General features: G+C 44.1%; 2 protein-coding genes across 4 annotated transcripts; one reads left to right on the top strand and one right to left on the bottom strand.

Moving 5' to 3' along the window:
• Positions 1-46: 46 nt before the first annotated feature.
• On the bottom strand, positions 47-12,682 carry pld7 (phospholipase D family, member 7). 3 transcript variants are annotated; one of them, XM_069712172.1, is made up of 12 exons: positions 12,381-12,682; positions 11,789-11,893; positions 5,551-6,459; positions 5,154-5,335; positions 4,741-4,921; positions 4,537-4,651; positions 4,332-4,459; positions 3,025-3,228; positions 2,656-2,795; positions 1,928-2,093; positions 1,732-1,831; positions 47-1,056 (listed from the first exon to the last, which is right to left on the bottom strand). In XM_069712172.1, the coding sequence occupies exons 1-12, from the start codon at positions 12,465-12,467 to the stop codon at positions 854-856; spliced, it is 2,520 nt and encodes an 839-aa protein (XP_069568273.1). In that variant the 5' UTR covers positions 12,468-12,682; the 3' UTR covers positions 47-853. The 3 variants fall into 3 exon arrangements, with proteins under 3 accessions (XP_069568273.1, XP_069568274.1, XP_069568275.1); XM_069712173.1 differs by lacking the exon at positions 12,381-12,682 and adding an exon at positions 12,070-12,314; XM_069712174.1 differs by lacking the exon at positions 5,551-6,459.
• A 2,080-nt stretch (positions 12,683-14,762) lies between these two features.
• On the top strand, positions 14,763-18,626 carry gpr137 (G protein-coupled receptor 137). The gene is made up of 7 exons (XM_069712209.1): positions 14,763-15,274; positions 15,594-15,643; positions 15,799-16,039; positions 16,839-16,988; positions 17,151-17,276; positions 17,386-17,504; positions 17,661-18,626. Exons 1-7 carry the CDS (start codon positions 14,894-14,896, stop codon positions 17,755-17,757), a joined length of 1,164 nt encoding a protein of 387 aa, XP_069568310.1. The 5' UTR covers positions 14,763-14,893; the 3' UTR covers positions 17,758-18,626.
• The last annotated feature ends 641 nt before the right edge of the window (positions 18,627-19,267 follow it).

The following is a 19,267-nucleotide window of genomic DNA, read 5'->3' as shown; positions in this document are numbered from 1 at the left end:
ATTCACAGAATCTAAATGACTCAAGAAACTCAAAGGTCACTGACCAGGCAACAGATTTAATTTGTAGTGAACCATCCTGAAAGCTGCTCTGATGGTCAGAGATCAAGTGAAATGTTCTTTCTTACATTCAGAGGCACGAAGTCGTCGAACAGATTGAAATGACCCAACACGTGACAGGAAGAGATCTCGAACATACAACAGATCACCATGGTGATGGACTGATTAGGGAAACAGTGCAGTAATTATTGAAGAGATTCAATTAGCAGGCAAGAAAAAAGTTTCTTTCAAATCAACAACAAAACATTGTCACTAGTTTGAGTGAATTATTTTCTTCCTGCAGTTCAATCTGAATGCGTGCGAGTCAGCCTTCAGTTACAAACGGAGGATCGATCGCATTTACAAGAATCTTACTGCTGGACTGAGATGACATCGAATGGTTTCATTCCACACAAACATCAGCGGCTGACAGCGACAGCAGAGTAAACGTGGCCGCGGCGTACGCACCTCTTTGGAAATGTACGGTTTCCTGCATTAAATTATTAAAGCTCAGGACCAGGAACAAAAAAAAAAATATACAAAATGCTCCAGGCATAAAACAAACTGTACACAGGGAGTTCCCTTTAACAATTCAACTAATGAGACAAAAAAAAAAAAGACAAAAAAGAACACGTCTGGAAACCAAATATGAAAAATGCAACTATATACAGAAATAGGCAGCCAAGCGGCAAACAGCGATACAACAGGCTGAGTGTTCCCGGCGAGCTGATCCGGCACAAATAATATTAAGTTCAAGTAGCAGGAACGAGCGAGTTGCTCACTTACAATGCAATGCGCTTTATTGAAGGACAGCCCGTCAGTGGCAGCCGCGGGAGCACACGTGCACGTCGGCAACAGAGAGCGCGCTGGCGTACGCCGACTTCCAGTCTCTGAGGAACAGCTCCTCCGCTTGGCTCTGCAGAGTCTCCTGGTGCTGCTGCACCACAGAGCCCGTCTGGTTCACCACCAGGCCCACACCAGCGGTGCGGGTGAAGTAGTTCTCCGACCAGTTGGACGTCCCTGCGCACATCATCAGTTACAGCGGTCAGACTGCAGGCCAGTCGCTAACCAGCACGTTGTATTATGAACATATATTACTTCTCGCCATCACTGAGAACCTAATTCATTCGGTCGCTTTATTCTGAAAAGTTACCGAGGAAAAGGCATGCTGGGAAATGCTCATTTTCGCGTGATATGTCGTTTGCGGGGTCTTCGGGGCAAAAGAAAACGATCGCATCTCTTCCTCTGCTGTAGTTTAACGGCACGAGAGGAAACTCGTTGTCTCCAACTGTTGTTGTAGCTCGTGTCATATTTTCTCAAGATTATTGTCACTGCATTTTTCTGCAGTTGGTCGAGGTGGAGCCGTCGACTGTCTAAAAACAAGTCTATCTGTTACTGAATCCCAACAATCTTATTTTGCAGCGCAGCATTACAAAAATATGAATTAACTTTCATTTTAATAAACTGTTTGACATTGTGAAATTTGTAAACTTTTGAAAACGTTCAGGAAACGAGTTGATCTGAAATATTCCTGCAATGCCGGAAGATTTGTTTTCAGTTTCACTTCTGTCCAAGTTGTTTTTTGTAAGTAAAATATCCACAAAAGATATATGATAACATCAATATAATAAAGTATTGGAGAACAAAGCACAGCATTGAATGAGTTGTAGAATTGCAGTGAGTGAGGCAGCGTACCGATGTAGAGCACTCGGTCCGTCACCATGAACTTGGCATGATTGACACGAGCGAACGGGATCTTCATCTGCTCTGCTGTTGAAGGCACGTTGAAGATTTTCTACAGAGACAAAAAAACAAAACAGGACTTCAGGATCCATCCTATTTCCAGTAATTATGTTTTAATCAAGGAGGAAATTAAATTCTCCGAACGTACCACCTCAACGTCACATCTGAGCGGAGGAGCGTTGAGCACCAGCAGAGACTGCAGGAAGGTGAACATGGAGGCGGGCGAGTGCTCCCAGCAGCTCACCAGCAGCCGGACCTGCACCGCTCTGGTGCACGCGGCCGCTCGCAGCCTCGAGTCGATGGCCGGCCAGAACCTGAGGGAGGGAGGGAGGGAGACCACAGCGGACTCAGAAGGCTTCGGGGACGCACGTTTTCCAGGAGACACGCCTACGCCGTCGACAGCAAAATGTCTGTTGTGCTCGCCGGCAGGGGACGAAAGAGGAGCCACAACAGAACGATACGGTACCCTGTCCTCGGCGTACGGGGGGGGATCTACACCTACACCTGATCAAATGTGGACACCGTTAAAGAAATCGCACAACAGCTGGCTTTACCCTGAACGACTCTCTTCTGGTCAGCCAAGTGTCGGGTTTTAGTTCAAATGTCTCCAGTCAGCTTTTTATCTTAATGAGAAAAAGTGCTTTGTCAGCCCATCGTGGTGGTGATGGTGTGTGTGTGTGTGTGTGTGTGTGTGTGTGTGTGTGTGTGTGTGTGTGTGTGTGTGTGTGTGTGTGTGTGTGTGTGTGTGTGTGTGTGTGTGTTGGGGGGGCAGTCGCTTCAATAAATCCCCTTTAATGAGTCCGCGTTACATCCGTAGGGGACATCGTCATGTTTTGGGAATCGATCTGTGTCTGATGTTAAATGTGCAGTCTGTACCTGACTGGATCGGTGAACTGAGACAGTGGAAGATAGTCCATGACGGAGATGTAAATGAACTTCTGGGCGTCATCGATGACAGACAAGATGGTGGAGAGATCGTCGGAGCGGCCGCGGGCGGAGATTTGTGGAGGAGCACTCTGTAAGAAACAGACACGACACAGGCAGTGAGGAAGAGGAGTCGGTGTACCCTTCTATATATCACTATATCGATATATATCTATATGATGATATGCGGCTTTATATTTGCTTGAGCCTTTAAAAACAAACAGTAATCAATGCTACAAAACAAACCTCATTAAAACAAACAAAAAAAAGCAGATTTTTAAAGCATTCCTCTTGAAGGAAGTGAAGTCCCAGTGAACTTACAGATAAGTAGACCTGAGCTGGGACGCCGTTGAACTTCAGACGCAGGGGGTTCTGGGAGCTGGACAGGGCCGAGAGTCGAGCGGGCCAGTACGGAGGCAGAGAGCCGTTGTTCACGCCGCCGATGCTCCAGTACATCCCGAAGATCCGAACGGCATCCTGAGCCAGGCAGCTGCAGTCCTCCACCGACAGGCCCACCTCTTTCACCTTGGTTCAACAGAGCACACAGAATTGCATTGATTCTGCTGAAGCCGCATTCGGACCGTGTTAGTACGCACACGGCGGCGGGATCGCCTGGGGCCCGTTGAAGCGAGTCCAACCCGGAACCCGTCAGACCTGAAAGCAGAACAGTTTCAGGCTGGATTCCACCTGCGTCTGAAGGAAGTGTCGAGCAGCCGGTCAGACGCAGGAACGACGCAGCGTCCAGAACAATTGAAAAAGAAAACACCCTGTTCAGACTCCTGATCTCCTGACTACGTCCACATCTTTATAGGAGGAGAGGAAATGGTGCCAACAGCCACCATACGTGACATAAAGACACAAAACGATGATGAGGATGAATGTTTCTTTAACAACAAAACCACTGCCATAAAGCTTTTATCCATTTTGTTCATAAATGGACTCGACCGTATTAACTTTGTCTGTAGACTTACAGCACAAACATAGGAAATAACAACAATAAACACAAAACAACAACAACAAAAACATTTGAGTGTATAGCACTTAATCACACTAAAAGCACAAACATCAACAAAAATAGAACAGACAAACCTTCTGTGAAACAATCCTGGTGGAGCTTGAAACTGCAGACAACGGAACAAAACAATATCACAGACCCGCGTCCAGTTCAATTCACACCTGACAATACTTCGCTTTCGCATTCACATCATAATAAGATCTGATATTAAGCTACTTTAAGATGGAATTAATAAACAGTACATTATGTTACCACTACTGTACGCAGTCAAAAGTTTCCCAACCATCAGTCTGAAGCGAACCCACAACCTGCTGCCTGACTGCAGCCGTCTTAAAACCTTTGTGGAGGAAGGATGTTTTCCCAGAGAGTGAAGGTCGTGCTATGAACTAAACCAGACATCAGTTCTGAGACCTACTGGACCGAGATGTACTTTAGTGATGCGCCGCTTCCTTCCATTAGATGTTGTGGACACCACTAAACACAACGCGATGCCTGCTGAAGGGCTAAAGACGACAGAGACTTAGTGAGGATGCATTTAAAAAAAAAAAAAAAAAGAAAGGAAAAAAGAAGCCGTTTTCTTTCTTTCCATTTTGTCCAACAACAGCTGCTGTACCTGAGTCAGAGAGCGCCAGTCCATGTTAGCGCTGCCCAGGTAGAAGTGCTTTTGGTCAACCACCCACAGCTTGGTGTGGACGATGCCTCCAGTTACAGCCATGAGATCCACCTCTCTGACCTCTGCACCTGGAAAACACAACATGGGACATTATCCACAACTCTACAGATGTGCTGCTCCTAAAATACAAATATAACACGCTCACCCATTGCAGCCAGTTCTGTTGTGTCTTGGGTTGACGTCTGGGGGGCGTTAACAGCAATCTGGAGTTTTACACCTTTGGATGTAAGCTGCTTCAGCTGCTCAAAGACCTTTCTGCCCTGCAAAACAAGCAGAAACAGGACCGCACCAATCAGAGGCCAGATCACTCGATGTACAACGTGCGAGGCGCACAGGCCACTGAACGGACCTGAGAGTCAGAGGATTCAAGCAACTCCAAATCGCTGTCCCGCAGGGAGAGGTAAAAAGCAGCCATGTGGACCGAGCTGTTGGCCTTGTTGAGCAGATGCAGCCAGCTGTCTGTGACGCTCCGTCTGGACGAGGGAGAAGATAGATGGAGGCCCGCGGGGATGCTTTCCACCAGATGCACTCTGTACAGGAGAGAGGGGAACTCAAGTTACATCTCTTACACTCCACATTCAACAAGACATGGCGAGACATGTCTTGCATATGACTTTTTAAAAATAAGATTAAGGATTTATTTTGACTTATGCTGGAAGAATTTTTTTGTTGAGTCCCTCGAGGTCAGAATCACAAACTCTTTGTTGTATCATAAAGAAATAAACGGGTCAGAAAGAGGGATACTGTGTTGATATTTCTTACCGACAGTCGGTGCTACAAGGTTCTGGTACCAAGCCAAATCCCTCCAGTCTGTGCAGCTCCAGCTGGGCCACGAGGTGAGACACAGACATGGGAAGCCCGTAGTGCCAAACATGGTGACCGAAACCTCCGAGGAGCAACAAGGGCAGGAAGTAGAAGAAGAGAAACCTGGAGCATCCTGATCTCTGGAAAACAAGACAAAACAAGTTTAACTTGTGGATAAATGAGTTGGATCACACTCACAAGTTAATGAAAACACAGCTGAGGACCGCGTTGCATTCCAACACTGCTGCTGCAGGCTGGCGTCAAATTCCTTTATATGACTGACTCGGATGAGACAACAAAGAAAACACAGTGACTGCTATCAGGGGAAGAGTGCAAGAACAGCAACCCGACTCACCTCAGACTTGGTTGATGCCATTTTAGCCAGTGTTACAGGAGAGCTGGATTCATCAACAGAGGCTCTTTTCTTCTCGAGGTTTGGAAACTCTGTTTGGCTCATCGGCGCTTCATGATTCTCCTGCATGTCGCCTGACGCGGGGCTGCTTGACTTTTCCCCTGCCAAATCATCATCACATTCAGCATCGGATGAAGATCCACTGTCCTTTAATTCAGCTATGTTCACCAGCTCCGCCTCCCACGGGGGTTCTTCGTCCATGATGGCCTCCACTAGGCTGATCTCATCTGTGTGAACGATCTCTGAAGACCTTTCGGTGCCTCCGGAGGCAGCGCGGCCGGTCCAACCGTGAACCTCAGTGTGGTATATCTCTGCAGTGACGTCCTGCAGCTTCTGGCTGAGGGAGCCTTCTTTTGGAAGGCAACCTACGGGGCCTTCTGGTATGACATCAGCTTCAGCTTTTGAGGTTTGGCTCTTGTCATGCTGCGCTCCTCGCTCTGGTCTGAGGGCAGGCCGGGGGCTCGCAGTCATGAGAGGGAACTGAAAGGACTCGGACAGACTCCAGCTTTTGCGTGCTGTTGCAGCGGCTTGTTCTGTGCTGCTAAACACAGAAGAGGTTTGGACCGACGGCAGGAGGAGTGCCGTTTCTCTGGCCTCGGCTGTTTTGGACTTCGAAGCCTCCGCAGTTGCAGCTTTCTCAGGAGGCTGAGCTACCTGGACGGGAGGATCTTTTTTGGGAACAGGCGACTCCGTGCTCTGATTGGTTCCGCTGGGTCGTTTATGGAAAGTAGGGATTCTAGAGACGGTTTTCCCACCTTTGCGGTTCATGTCTTCTTTCTCCTCGAGTTCTTTTTTTGCAGCGTTGTCGTCAGCCTGGAGACGGTCGAGCACAACACTACAAAGCTTCAGTCCCTGTGGAGGACAAAGCATGCATCTCAAGAGAATATCATTTTTCTATACAGCTCTCATCATATGCACACGTTTAAACCAGTGACTTTGAAACACCTCATGGAAATACACTCATTCACACAACACCTTTGACTATCTAAAAGGATTGCAGCAAAACATTAACAAACACTTCTAACCTTGATATCCTCAAGTCTTTTTGCTCCTTGTCTTGAGGCCCGTAAACAGCAACATTATAACACTGTATATTTACCCTGAGAGGCCAGCATAGCACAGCAATGAGTACAATAGACACACCTATTCAAATGAGCTCTCCCGACTGGACCATAAACATGACATGAGCGTTACTGTGGCAACAGCATCACTCAACTTTCCATGTTGATGGTAGTCAAACTTTCTGCTTCAAGTTCTGGCTACAATGTTAACTTTCAAAATACCGATATTCCATGGCGACCAAACTTCAGTGTTCCCAAAATCTATCTATCTATGCCACCAAACACTGACATGTAACAGCTTTTCTAAACTGACTTTATATTAAATGTTTAGGGAGCTGTATGTCTGCCAAAACTTTTAACATGCAATATTTTTTTTTTGCTCTCCAGTGGTTGTTTTAAAATATAAATGAGTTGAAAACACAATAAACATAAATTCATAGGCATACATCTATCTATAGATAGATAGATATACAGTGCATCCAGAAAGTATTCACAGCGCTTCACTTTTTACACATTTTGTTGTTACAGTTTTATTCCAAAATGGATTAAATTCATTTTTGTCCTCAAAATTCTACACACAATTTCCCATAATGACAAAGTGAAAATAGTTTGTTTAAAATTTTTGCAAATCTATTCAAAATAAAGAATGAAAATATAACACGTACATAAGTATTCACAGCCTTTGCTCAATACTTTGTTGAAGCACCTTTGGCAGAAATTACAGCCTCAAGTCTTTTTGAGTATGATGCTACAAGCTTGGCTCCTATTCTTGGGCAGTTTCTCCCGTTCTTCTTTGCAGGACCTCTCAAGCTCCATCAGGTTGGATGGGGAGTGTCGGTGCACAGCCATTTTCAGATCTCTCCAGAGATGTTCAATCAGGTTCAAGTCTGGGCTCTGCCTGGGCCTCTCAAAGACATTCACAGAGTTGTCCTGAAGCCATTCCTTTGTTATCTTGGCTGTGTGCTTCGGGTCGTTGTCCTGTTGGAAGATGAACCTTCGCCCCAGTCTGAGGTCCAGAGCGCTCTGGAGAAGGTTTTTATCAAGGATGTCTCTGTACATTGCTGCATTCACCTTTCCCTCCATCCTGACTAGTCTCCCAGTTCCTGCCGCTGAAAAACATCCCCACAGCATGATGCTGCCACCACCATGCTTCACCGTAGAGATGGTATTGGTCAGGTGATGAGCGGTGCCTGGTTTCCTCCAAACATGACGCTTGACATTCAGGCCAAAGAGTTCAATCTTTGTTTCATCAGACCAGAGAATTTAGTTTCTCATGGTCTGACAGTCCTTCAGGTGCCTTTTGGTAAACTCCAGGTGGGCTGTCATGAGCCTTTTACTGAGGAGTGGCTTCCGTCTGGCCACTCTACCATACAGGCCTGCTTGGTGGAGTGCTGCAGAGATGGTTGTCCTTCTGGAAGGTTCTCCTCTCTTCACAGAGCAACGTTGGAGCTCTGTCAGAATGACCATCGGGTTCTTGGTCACCTCCCTGACTGAGGCCCTTCTCCCCCGATCGCTCAGTTTGGCCGGGCGGCCGACTCTAGGAAGAGTCCTGGTGGTTCAAACTTCTTCCATTTACAGATGATGGAGGCCACTGTGCTCATCGTACCCTTCCCCAGATCTGTGCCTCGATACAATCCTGTCTCGGAGGTCTACAGACAATTCTTTGGACTTCATGGCTTGGTTTGTGCTCTAACATGCACTGTCAACTGTGGGACCTTATATAGACGGTGTGTGTCTTTCCAAATCATGTCCAATCAACTGAATTTACCAGGTGGACTCCAATCAAGTTGTAGAAACATCTCAAGGATGATCAGTGGAAACAGGATGCACCTGAGCTCAATTTTGAGTGTCATGGCAAAGGCTGTGAATACTTATGTACATGTGATTTTTAAAAAAAATTTTTTTTTAATAGATTTGCAAAAATTTCAAAAAATTTGTATTTCACGTTGTCATTATGGGATATTGTGTGTAGAATTTTGAGGGAAAAAATGAATTTAATCCATTTTGGAATAAGGCTGTAATATAACAAAATGTGGAAAAAGTGAAGCGCTGTGAATACTTTCCGGATGCACTGTATAGTGAAAGAAGAATGTCAAAATCAATTAACTAATTCTGTAACAAACTATGTACTTTATTTTCTGCTTTTAAGTTATTTGAGAAATTCTGGTTTGCAAATTCTTGCCAGCCTAGTATTCCTGCAATACGCTCCTTTTGGCTTTGCTCAGTCATGTATATTAGTGGAACTACTTTGTGATGTCTGCTTTTAAAAGTGGTTATATATGAATATATAAACGTATGGCCTGATCGACTTATCTAAAGGTGGTGGATATTGTTCCCGATATGTCAGCGAAATTAAAGAGGAATGGAATAAATTCATATTTCATAAGATTCAAATGTTATTTATTTCAAATATCTATTCATATTACAGTGAACCCTCGCTATAACGCGGTTCACCTTTCACGGTCTCGCTGCTTCACGGATTTGCATCGTGCATTGTGTTCTGCATTCTGATTGGCTAAACAGTCTCTCCGCTTCTTCTCTACCTGTTTGTCAATAACGTTGCGGTTTAATATGTACACGTACGTAAAACAGCTTGCCAAATTAAAAATAATCGATGGTGGCATGTCGGTTTATAAGAATCTTTTTGCCCAGAAGAAAAAAGAGCGACAACAACTACCGATAACTATGTTCTTCTCTCGAAAAACCACACCTGCACCGCCGGCTTTAGAAGAAAGAACCGCTGCAGAGCGGAGTCAGGATGCAGCGGCTCAGTCAGAAGAGCCGTGAAATACACGAGTCACTATTTGTCCTACTGTACTTTGTATTTGTTTTCATAATCATTTTTCATTTCCTCCCGTTCTAATCCAGTGACTCGGGTCGCAGTGGGGCGGTGCCGATCTCAGCAATTTGAAGCCTTCAGTTCGTATTGATGATTCAAATTATTATTTTACAGTACAGTAGTTATTTGTAAAAAAAAACATTTATACAGTACTTTTATTTGTTAAACAAATGCTTGGGCCTGTAAAAAGGTTTTGTTCTTTGGTTTCAATGTATTATGGAGTATTTCATTGTATAATAATTGTAAAAAAAAAAAAGGTTACTACTTCACGGATTTCACCTATCACGGTCTCTATTTGGAACGTAACCCCCGCGATAAACGAGGGTTCACTGTATTTCAAATAAATGTATACGTGTTATTTAAGTTAACTTTTAAAATCGTCTCATAATTTAAGGAATTGTGATATTTTACGTAAATGTGATAATGTCCGATGTGTTTGATTTTGAACCAAGCCTCTGAGTAATTTTTCCAACATAATTGGTCCTTCGAGCCGGATCCCAACATCTCCTCGCCTCTCCGGACACATCCTGAAACCGAGTCTGGGACTCCTGAGGAAAGACCTCCGCCCTGTTTCTTTATCGAAGCAGTTTGGACATTAGTGAGACCAGGACTGACTGGAGAGAGGACGAGTGACGGGATCCTAGAACAAGGCTGATTCACCATCAAAACATCGGACACCTGGGTAAGACAACTTCTTTTGTTGTTGTCACTGCTGGGGGGAGCACTGCTGGACACCTCTCTTTGAGGGTGCATGTATTTGCTCCTTCTTGCAAGAATAAATGTCCGATATGTTTGATTTTGAACCAAGCCTCTGAGTAATTTTTCCAACGAATAATGATAAAAAAACAACGACACATATTAGCCAATATAAAAACCCAAACAAATTGATTTAGACTTTGTTCTAAAATCTTCAGTATTGGCTGAGGTCTCCTGTTTATTAGTAAATAAGAAACTCGGTAAATAGCTAATGTAGAGGTTTCACATGGGGGAATCAGCTCGATTCATATATGAGGGATTAAGGCACTTCCGCGTTAGCCTGGCCACATGCTGCTGCACTCATACAGTCACAAAGCATTATTTCTATTAAGTATTGGAGCCGGCGACACCAACAGACTTAACAAACTGGTTAAGAAGGCCGGCTCCATCATTGGATTTGAATTTTTGATCCAGTAGACAAAAGATCATTTAATGTTGTGAGTAATAACACTGCACTTTTTTTTTTTCTTTTGGTAGTACTACTAAATACTTGTGATCTTTGTGTCTGGAAAAGGTGGTGGAGAGGAGGACGCTGAGGAAACTATTATCCATATTGGATAATCCTGACCACCCTCTCCACCACCTGCTGCAGGGACAGAGGAGGACGTTCTCCAAAAGACTCCTCCAGCTCTGTTGTCACAAGGACAGATACAGGAGATCATTCCAGATACAGGAGATCATTCCTGATACAGGAGATCATTCCAGATACAGGAGATCATTCCAGATACAGGAGATCATTCCTGATACAGGAGATCATTCCTGATACAGGAGATCATTCCAGATACAGGAGATCATTCCCGATACAGGAGATCATTCCAGATACAGGAGATCATTCCCGATACAGGAGATCATTCCCGATACAGGAGATCATTCCAGATACAGGAGATCATTCCTGATACAAGAGATCATTCCAGATACAGGATACAGGAGATCATTCCTGAGATCACCAGATACAGGAGATCATTCCTGATACAGGAGATCATTCCTGCCCACTGCAATAAGACTGTACAATAACTCACCTCTGGCAAAATCCATCACACAATAATAACACTGTTGTCTGTTTTTCTTGTTTGTTTAAATATATATTTTAAAAAAAAAACTTTGCACTATTGTTTAGTTAGTTTTAATTTAATTATTCTATTTTATTATATTATTGTATATACTCTGCATTTTTATATTTAATATTTTTTACTGTTATTTTATTGCTTTCCTGTATCTATAAATGCTGCTGTAGCGAAAAAAATGTCCCTGTCTATCTATCTATCTATCTATCTATCTATCTATCTATCTATCTATCTATCTATCTAACTAACTACCTACCTACCTAAAGCAGGGCTGTGCAAATAAGAGCTCCACCACACCCATGCCTACTTGGTAACTCTGCTTTTTCCTGCCTCAACAGAACAGCAGTGTGTGTGTGTGTGTGTGTGTGTGTGTGTGTGTGTGTGTGTGTGTGTGTGTGTGTGTGTGTGTGTGTGTGTGTGTGTGTGTGTGTCGAGGGTTTGGACAGTGAATTATAGCCTACCGTGAGATCTGCCTCCTCAGGAGCTTCCTCCTCCGGCTGAGCCTGAGGACTCTGCTCCTCCATCACTCGGCTCTGCTCGAGCTCCGTGTCGGACTCCTCTGATTCCTGCAAACACCAGCTCGGTTACAATCCCAGTTAGCATGAAGGAAACAGCATGGTACATTGTACAATGTCAGACTAATAGACACACGCGTCGGCTGTACTTTTGTACCATGAGTACAGTAAAGAAAACGGAGAATATAAACCGTTTTACAGTCTTTTGTCACGTTTAAACATCTTACCATGACGTAATGGCTCGCCGAGTGCCGCTAAATAACTTTCACACTCACGGTGCAGTTTAAAGGTTCGCTCCCAACAGCTAGCTGAAGCTCACCCGTTACGTTAAGCAAACACTGAATCAGTTGAATTGGTTTCGTCAATAAATAGGTGGCAGTATGGTCCTTTTTTATAATCCTTCCTTCAGAAGATTTCTCGGGTCAGCCAGCTAACGTCACTACCATTAACGTTAGCTCGCAAGCTACGTGGCCGACTGAAGTTTTCAGCAGTAGAGGAAGAGGAGGAGGAGGAGGAGGAAAAGCTGAGTAATACCCACCTCATTTGCTCTACCCTGACGGCGGACCGACCTTCTGTGCTTCGCCGCTGTCGCGGTGCTTCGCCGAGCACGCAGTACCATCGGCATCTTGGGCCGCTTTTAATAATGCAGCACCTTTAGTGGCACGAGACTAACGGACGCGGCGGGGCAGCGCTCACGTTCGTGGTTTTAATGTCCCACCGTGACAAACGGTGTGTGCCGAGGTGCGGTCGGCTAAAGTTGCATTGAACAGCTGCTACGGTTATTAAAACACTGTTCTCGGTGAGTTAAAAAACAACTTGTGCGTTTAATACAATTTTAATGCCCCTTCCTTCAAAAAAAATACGTAAACAACAACTTGAAGAGACCGCGGTTTCCTGTTATTGCTGATTGGCGGTTGGAATCAAATCCGTGGCTCCGCCCATCGCTGCGGCCGCTCACTCTGGCTCCGCCCATCGCTGCGGCCGCTCACTCTGGCTCCGCCCATAAGACCATACGCAGATCGCAATACGGAAACAAGTGATTACCGCTGTGGCTGCGGCTGAACATCCCCGGAGCTTCTTGTTTACCTAAAAAAAAAAAAGGTCTGTATTTTCCTTAAATTACTTCTGACATCTTAAACATCCGATGACTTTTATGAGCGAGCTGCGCACGACTGACAGCTGACAGTACAAATACTTAATACTTAATCAGTTGACGGTTAGTTTCAGTTAGCCTAGCTGCCTTGAATGGGTTGTTTACGTTTCAAAGACGAAACTAAAGACCAAAGAGCTGCTGAGTTTCAAAGGTCGCTCTAATATAGCGATGTTATGATGTCATACATTACGAAAGTTAGAAATGTGTTTTTAATATATGTACCTGTCGAATCTGACAGGGTGTGTGTTCTGTATGGCACCTGATGTGATTATATCCAGCTGTGATCAGTGATAGTCGGTAACCATCCAGCATAATGTCTGGTCTAACCTTCTTTAATTTAGATCATTATAATGGATCAATAACATCACTGCAATGTCGTAATATTGTTATGAACGATAAACCTTTTTTACAGTCGGAAGAAATACACCTAAAAATGATTTTTTTTTTTTTTTTTTTTTATTTTTTATTTCCTGTCACCAACAAGTCAAATGTGAAAATTAGCATCTGGACAAATATTATGATATTTAACACTTTTATTCATAATATAACGTTGTAAAGCAGATTTACTGTCATATATATCAATATTGGAGCCGTTGTGGATATTGCAGAATTGACTTACAATATTTGCTGTAAATACCTGAAAGTGATCATTTCTTCTTGATAAGTAGGTTCAGGAGCTCAGATTTTTTTTTTTTTCAATTTAGGGATACATTATTCCATCATGTTTATGTAAAATATAGTGCTAATCAAAAGCTTAGACACTTATTTTCTAGATTGTAGAAGAAAACTGAAGACATCAAAACTATGAAATAACGCAACTGGATTTATGTAGGAAGCTCAAAAAGAGGAAACAAGGCTTTTCCAACAGTTTCAAAAGAACTCCCGTATAAAGTATGCTGACTACCTTTCTGCTGTTTTCACGTCAGCTGGGTTTCGGAGGGGTGATTGTGGAGGTCAGGTCATGTGACGCAGCACTTCATCACTCTGCTTCTTGATCAAACAGCCTTTAATGAGCCTGGAGGTGTGTTTTTGATCATTGTCCTGTTGAAGAACAAATGATAGTCTCACTAAAGTCGGACCAGACGGGATGGTGTGTTGTTGCAGGATTAAGTGTTGGTAACTTTAATGAGCGTCTCCTCTGCAGCAGAGGGACCTCTTGGTCTTCATTTCCTGGGACGGTCCACAGGAGAGCCAGTTTCAACACAGCGTTTGTTGATTTCTGTGAATGCACAAGAAAATGTTCTGGACTGACCGACCTTTAAGTCTTGAAGTAATGATTAACTGTTGTTGTCTCTTATGCGATTCTTGCCATAATCTAGATTACTACTGTAGTCAAACAAGTCTATTTGCTGTGTAACGATTTTACCTCCACACAAACACAAAGACAAGAAATTCCACCGTCCAACTTTTGACAAAACTAACGTGTTAACTAGAAACCATCTCAGATGATGACCTCATGCAGCTGCTTCTTACTAGTGTGAAAAGCTGTCATCAAGGCAGAGTGGCCACTTCAAGGAATCATGTTTTACTTGTTTACACTTTTTCACTCACTACATGATTCCAGTATTGCACGAAAAAGTAAAAAATAACGAAAACCCCTGGAATGAGTGGGTGTGTCCAAATGTCTCTAGTTTTGTGCGTCATTACCATATTCACAACTGACGAAATACGGGGCTTTATCACACTGCTGCATAATTTAGACGACCATTATGTGGTCATCTAACCACACTAGTGTTACAGAGGTAAAGTTATTTCCTTCTTGTGCTCAGTGTTCACGATCAGCTGACCACTGGTGAATTCTCTCCTCAGGTTTCCCAGGTAAACCCTTCAGTCGGCGACGGGCAAATTTGTCAATTTCTGTGTGACGATGAGATTTAATTAATCCCGTCAGCAGTCCAATGGAAGCTCCAGTCACGGCTGCCCCTCCTCCCAACTCCTCCACTCTACCTCCGCCGGTGCCCCTGCTTCCGGCCGTCACTCCGTCCGTCCAGCTCGGCTTCACCATCCTCTACACCTCTCTCTACGCCGGCCTCTTCCTGGCGGTGTACGTGCAGCTGTGGCTTCTCTACCTCTACGGACACAAGCGATGGAGCTACCAGAGCGTCTTCCTGTTCCTCTGCCTGTTCTGGGCCGCCCTGCGCACCACCCTCTTCTCCTTTTACTTCCATAACACCCTGCAGGCCAACCACCTGCCTGTCGCGGTCTACTGGCTGCTCTATTGCTTCCCCGTGTGTCTGCAGTTTTTCACTCTCAGCCTTATCAGCCTGTATTTCACTCAGGTGAGGAGAATGGGACGGGGCTCGGACACACCAGCTGTCTGGTGGAAGACGAATGCTGAATAAAACTATCAATAAAATGTAAAAAAAAAAAAAAAAAAAGTAAAATCAAGGATCACTTAAACTTTTAGAGCAAAATGATCTTTACGTAGTCTTTGAACAAAGGGTTCCTTTCAGTATCTGTCAACATGAAGGTGGAGTTTGTGATTGTTTTAGAAAGACTGAGAACAAGTTGTCTATTGAACATCTCTTTTGCTTTCAGTTTTATTTTGTGTTTGTTTACTCAGGCCACCTGTCTTTACTTGCCTCTCTTGTTCCACAGGCATTACTCAAAGCAAGAGAGACTTACAGCTCAGAGGTGGAGAAAGAATGGTGAGTTTCACACGACTGCGAAAAATAACAAAATACTCAGCAAGAATAGTGCTGAGTCAAGTTTCTGTTTTGAACCCTGGTCATCTTTGATTGAGCCTCTTATAGATCCTACAATATCACTACGACTAATTCAGTCCGCACGCTGTCTTCCTCAGGCGTCTGGCACGGTGTTTGTACGGCGCACTGAGCATCATCTTCCTCGGTGCCAACGCGGTGTGTGCAGCTCTCGGGGGCCGAGGCAGCGGCGGCCAGACGGGGGAGCGCACCTGGACTCTGGTCCTCGTCCGTGTTCTCGTCAACGACCTGCTCTTCATCCTGGACGCTGTGCTACTGGCCGCCGTGCTGCTGCTCCTGACGCGGCACTCGCGCTTCACCAGCCACATCCTGATCAGCAAGGCGAGCCGAGCGCTGTTACTGCAGAATTCAAACACAGCAATGAACACAAGCTAAAGGAGAAATTCACCGATTTTTTTTTGCACAGGAAGATTAGCCTCCTCCTGGTATGTAATGTGGTTCTGGAGGAGCCGTGTCACGTCTGAGAAAATGACCCCAGTGATATCGCTGTGACATCATCAGGGAGACGACACGTATAACTGATCTGCATTATGAAGTGGATGTGTGGAGTTTGAAAGACTTGGATGGGTCTAATGCTGCCTTCAGATGGAAGTCATCACTTCAAGTGTTTCTAGACGTTCCGGAAGTGAAGTCGTGAGAAAGCCGCTCGCAGGGCAAGATGAAAAGATGAGGCTGTTGGAACATCAACGTTATCCTCAAATGTATTATTAATTATAAAGAAAAAACTGCATTAAACTAAAATTATAACGTATTAACTTACCATCTGTTGAAAAATGAACTTCAGTGTCCTCTTCTGAAAATGTCAGCAACAACATCACAAGTCGAGAACTCTCAGCTTTCAGAAAACTCTGAGGTTGTGAATATTACAAAATTATTGTCAACGCGATAATTGCGACCACATTTGAAGGCAGCATTATTCAAGGTAGTTTTGAGTTGCATCATGCGAGTTGTAGGATCCAGCATTATTAGAGCAATACTTCTGATGAAACCTCGTGATATAATTGATTTGCTGCTGTATTTATTTTGACCGTTGTTTTATAAATACGACTCTTCTGAGTTCCCATATTTGATGGAAGTGTGATGGTGCTCCGGGATAACAGAGCCCTTTGTACCTGACCAGGGGACCACAGTGTGCCGCACAGCAGCACTGGGAGCTGCAGTGATCTTCTTGTTTGCCAGCCGAGCCTGTTACAACCTGACCGTCCTCGCGCTGTCGCAGAACCATCGAGTCGAGTCCTTCAACTTTGACTGGTACAACGTTTCTGACCAGGTATCTGATGGGGAAGCCAGACCTGGCTCACGTTAGCTGTTATCGTTGTCAGTATTTTCCTTTTTCAGAACATTGAAGTCCTGCTGATTGATCATGATGAACTTAACAGCTATGACCAATAAAACGTCACTCCGTGATGAAGCTCTCTGTATTTGTTGCTAGGCTGACTTGCAGAGCGAACTCGGCGATAAGGGCTACTTGGCCTTCGGCGCCATCCTCTTCGTATGGGAGCTGCTGCCAACCGGCCTGCTCATCCTCATCTTCAGAGTCCGCCAGCCTACTCAGGAGGTGAGTCCCGCGTCCCACACGCATCTGGACCGGATGTCTACACACGTGACAGGATCTGTACATCTGAAGCAGAGGAAGTCATTTTAACCAGCGCCTCGTCTCCTCACAGATCAGCAGCCTGGCCGTCAACAACAGGGTCCTACCTCGGCCATATTTCTTTGATGACCCTCGAGGCAGTGATGAGGACTCACCTGTTCCGTGGGCGCGCAGCTCACATCCACACTCGAGGTGCGACCAGCACAAACACCTCAGACTCCCGCGTAGAGCTGAAACGATTCATCGCTTAATTCAATCAAAGGAGGTCGAGACGCTAAGAGAGACTGGATTGATGTAGAAAAGATCAGGAGGGTGAACTCATCTTTTCCTCTTCTTCTTCTTTTCCAGCTGGTACGGATCGGAGACCGCTCCTCTCCTGTTCGCCAGCAACCCCCCCGGGCAGGACCACCAGCACCACTCTTTCTACTCCACCCCTCAGAACTGACCCAGCCCCTCTCAGGCATCTCTCATGGTCGTGTCCTCCATGAACTGAAGGAAAAACCAGCCACACAGCTACCAGCCAGTCGTACCTCCCTCTGAGAGCAGATTTGCACTGAAAAACTGAGGAAATCATCTCTGAGGAGTGAATATGCACCTTATAGTTGTTGAACAAAGGATATTTAAGATGCGTTGCTATTTCTCGGTTAAAAGGGAACAAACTTGGTGGGTGAATCCCTGCCAAACTTTTACAGTCTAAAACTGTTCTCAGTTAGCACCTTATTAAGGTAAAGCTGAGGTGTAGCCACATGTTGTTAGCTTGTTTTGTACAAGTCATTGTCCCGTTGTGGATATAAAAGGTAAACAAACTCTGACAATTCCTAAAAATGGCACATTTAGCTTCATTACATTCCTTAAAACATGCGATGCTGATTAGTTCATCAGCATGTGCCAGCACTTGATGATACAGACTCATCGTCTGTCTCTTTTGGCATTAGAGAAGTGTTTGTGAAGACCAGTAGTGTTTTTTGACAAGTAATGAATGATTCCTTTTCCATCAGCAGACTCTTTATTTCCTCACTTACAGTACACGTTGCTGCAGGTTTTTTTTCCCCCTTTATTTTATTATATCTCGTTCTTTTGGCGTTCACGCCGCATTTGTAAAAATTGTAATTATTTAAAAAAATTCTAAGTTGATTTTGATTCTCGTTCCTTCCTGTACGATTGCATTTTGATCCAAGTTTAACTTATTTTATGATTACGGTTTTAACCTCTAATTGTTTCCTGGAAGAATCTTCCTGGAGTCACTGACCTGTGGATTTGATGCATGATTTGACGCAAACATCCAAATAAACTTGCTTGTTGCAGAGCAGAAAATGCATGAACGTGTTGTATCTACGCCGGTGTTTAATATGTTTTAGCCCTTTTACTACAAAGAATATTTTCTTCATTAGGCATGTTATATACTGTGAATATCAACTCTACTTTTATTTTTGTCTTTTTGTTGTGGAAATGTACTTTTTGAGAACAAATGTATTTACTTTTTTCAGTCTGCATTACCAGTCACGCTTTGATTTTTACAGGTTTGCCGTTTCTGCATAAATTCCCAAGTCTATGAGGAAGTTCGGCACAACTTGTGTGCAAAATAATTTGTTACGCACGCCAGCTGAACATAAAACATAATTCTGAAAAATGCAGGGATAAAAACATCTAATTCAAGAAATATGGTGAATGCATTTTCCAGTAAAAAATTATAACTGACTTATTATTTATTTGAGTTTAAAGAGAGCCCGGTAATAATTAATACCAAAACTCCACTCTTCTATCCAGGGAACGGCAGGGGAGATACTCCTGAAATAACAGATCTGTTCAATAAAGCATTACGTCGCAACAATAACATTCTGACAGCGAGAAAAGCCGACATTATAATTACTGAGACTCAACCTGTCTTTGTAAAATGATGTGTATGAAATAGAAGCTAAGTCTTACTCAGACCTTCATCTGGCTTTAATTACAGT

The sequence above is a fragment of the Brachyistius frenatus genome, unplaced genomic scaffold (genome assembly GCF_029030835.1).
Source record: "Brachyistius frenatus isolate BFR_SWC_R1_liver_20210118 unplaced genomic scaffold, ASM2903083v1 Contig_107, whole genome shotgun sequence".
In the NCBI taxonomy this organism is placed as follows: domain Eukaryota; kingdom Metazoa; phylum Chordata; class Actinopteri; family Embiotocidae; genus Brachyistius; species Brachyistius frenatus.
The sequence above is the reverse complement of the archived record's forward strand: the minus strand, read 5'-3'. Positions and strand labels throughout refer to the sequence as shown.

Excerpts from the sequence above, each read along its gene's own strand:
- gpr137 (XM_069712209.1), top strand. The coding sequence starts at position 14,894 with ATGGAAGCTCCAGTCACGGCTGCCCCTCCTCCCAACTCCTCCACTCTA. Across the intron at positions 16,040-16,838 it reads GCCACATCCTGATCAGCAAG|GGGACCACAGTGTGCCGCAC; the intron begins GCGAGCCGAGCG and ends GTACCTGACCAG. Across the intron at positions 17,277-17,385 it reads TCCGCCAGCCTACTCAGGAG|ATCAGCAGCCTGGCCGTCAA; the intron begins GTGAGTCCCGCG and ends GTCTCCTCACAG.
- pld7 (XM_069712172.1), bottom strand. The coding sequence starts at position 12,467 with ATGCCGATGGTACTGCGTGCTCGGCGAAGCACCGCGACAGCGGCGAAG. Across the intron at positions 11,894-12,380 it reads GTCAGGGTAGAGCAAATGAG|GAATCAGAGGAGTCCGACAC; the intron begins GTGGGTATTACT and ends TGGTGTTTGCAG. Across the intron at positions 2,094-2,655 it reads CAGTTCACCGATCCAGTCAG|GTTCTGGCCGGCCATCGACT; the intron begins GTACAGACTGCA and ends TCCCTCCCTCAG.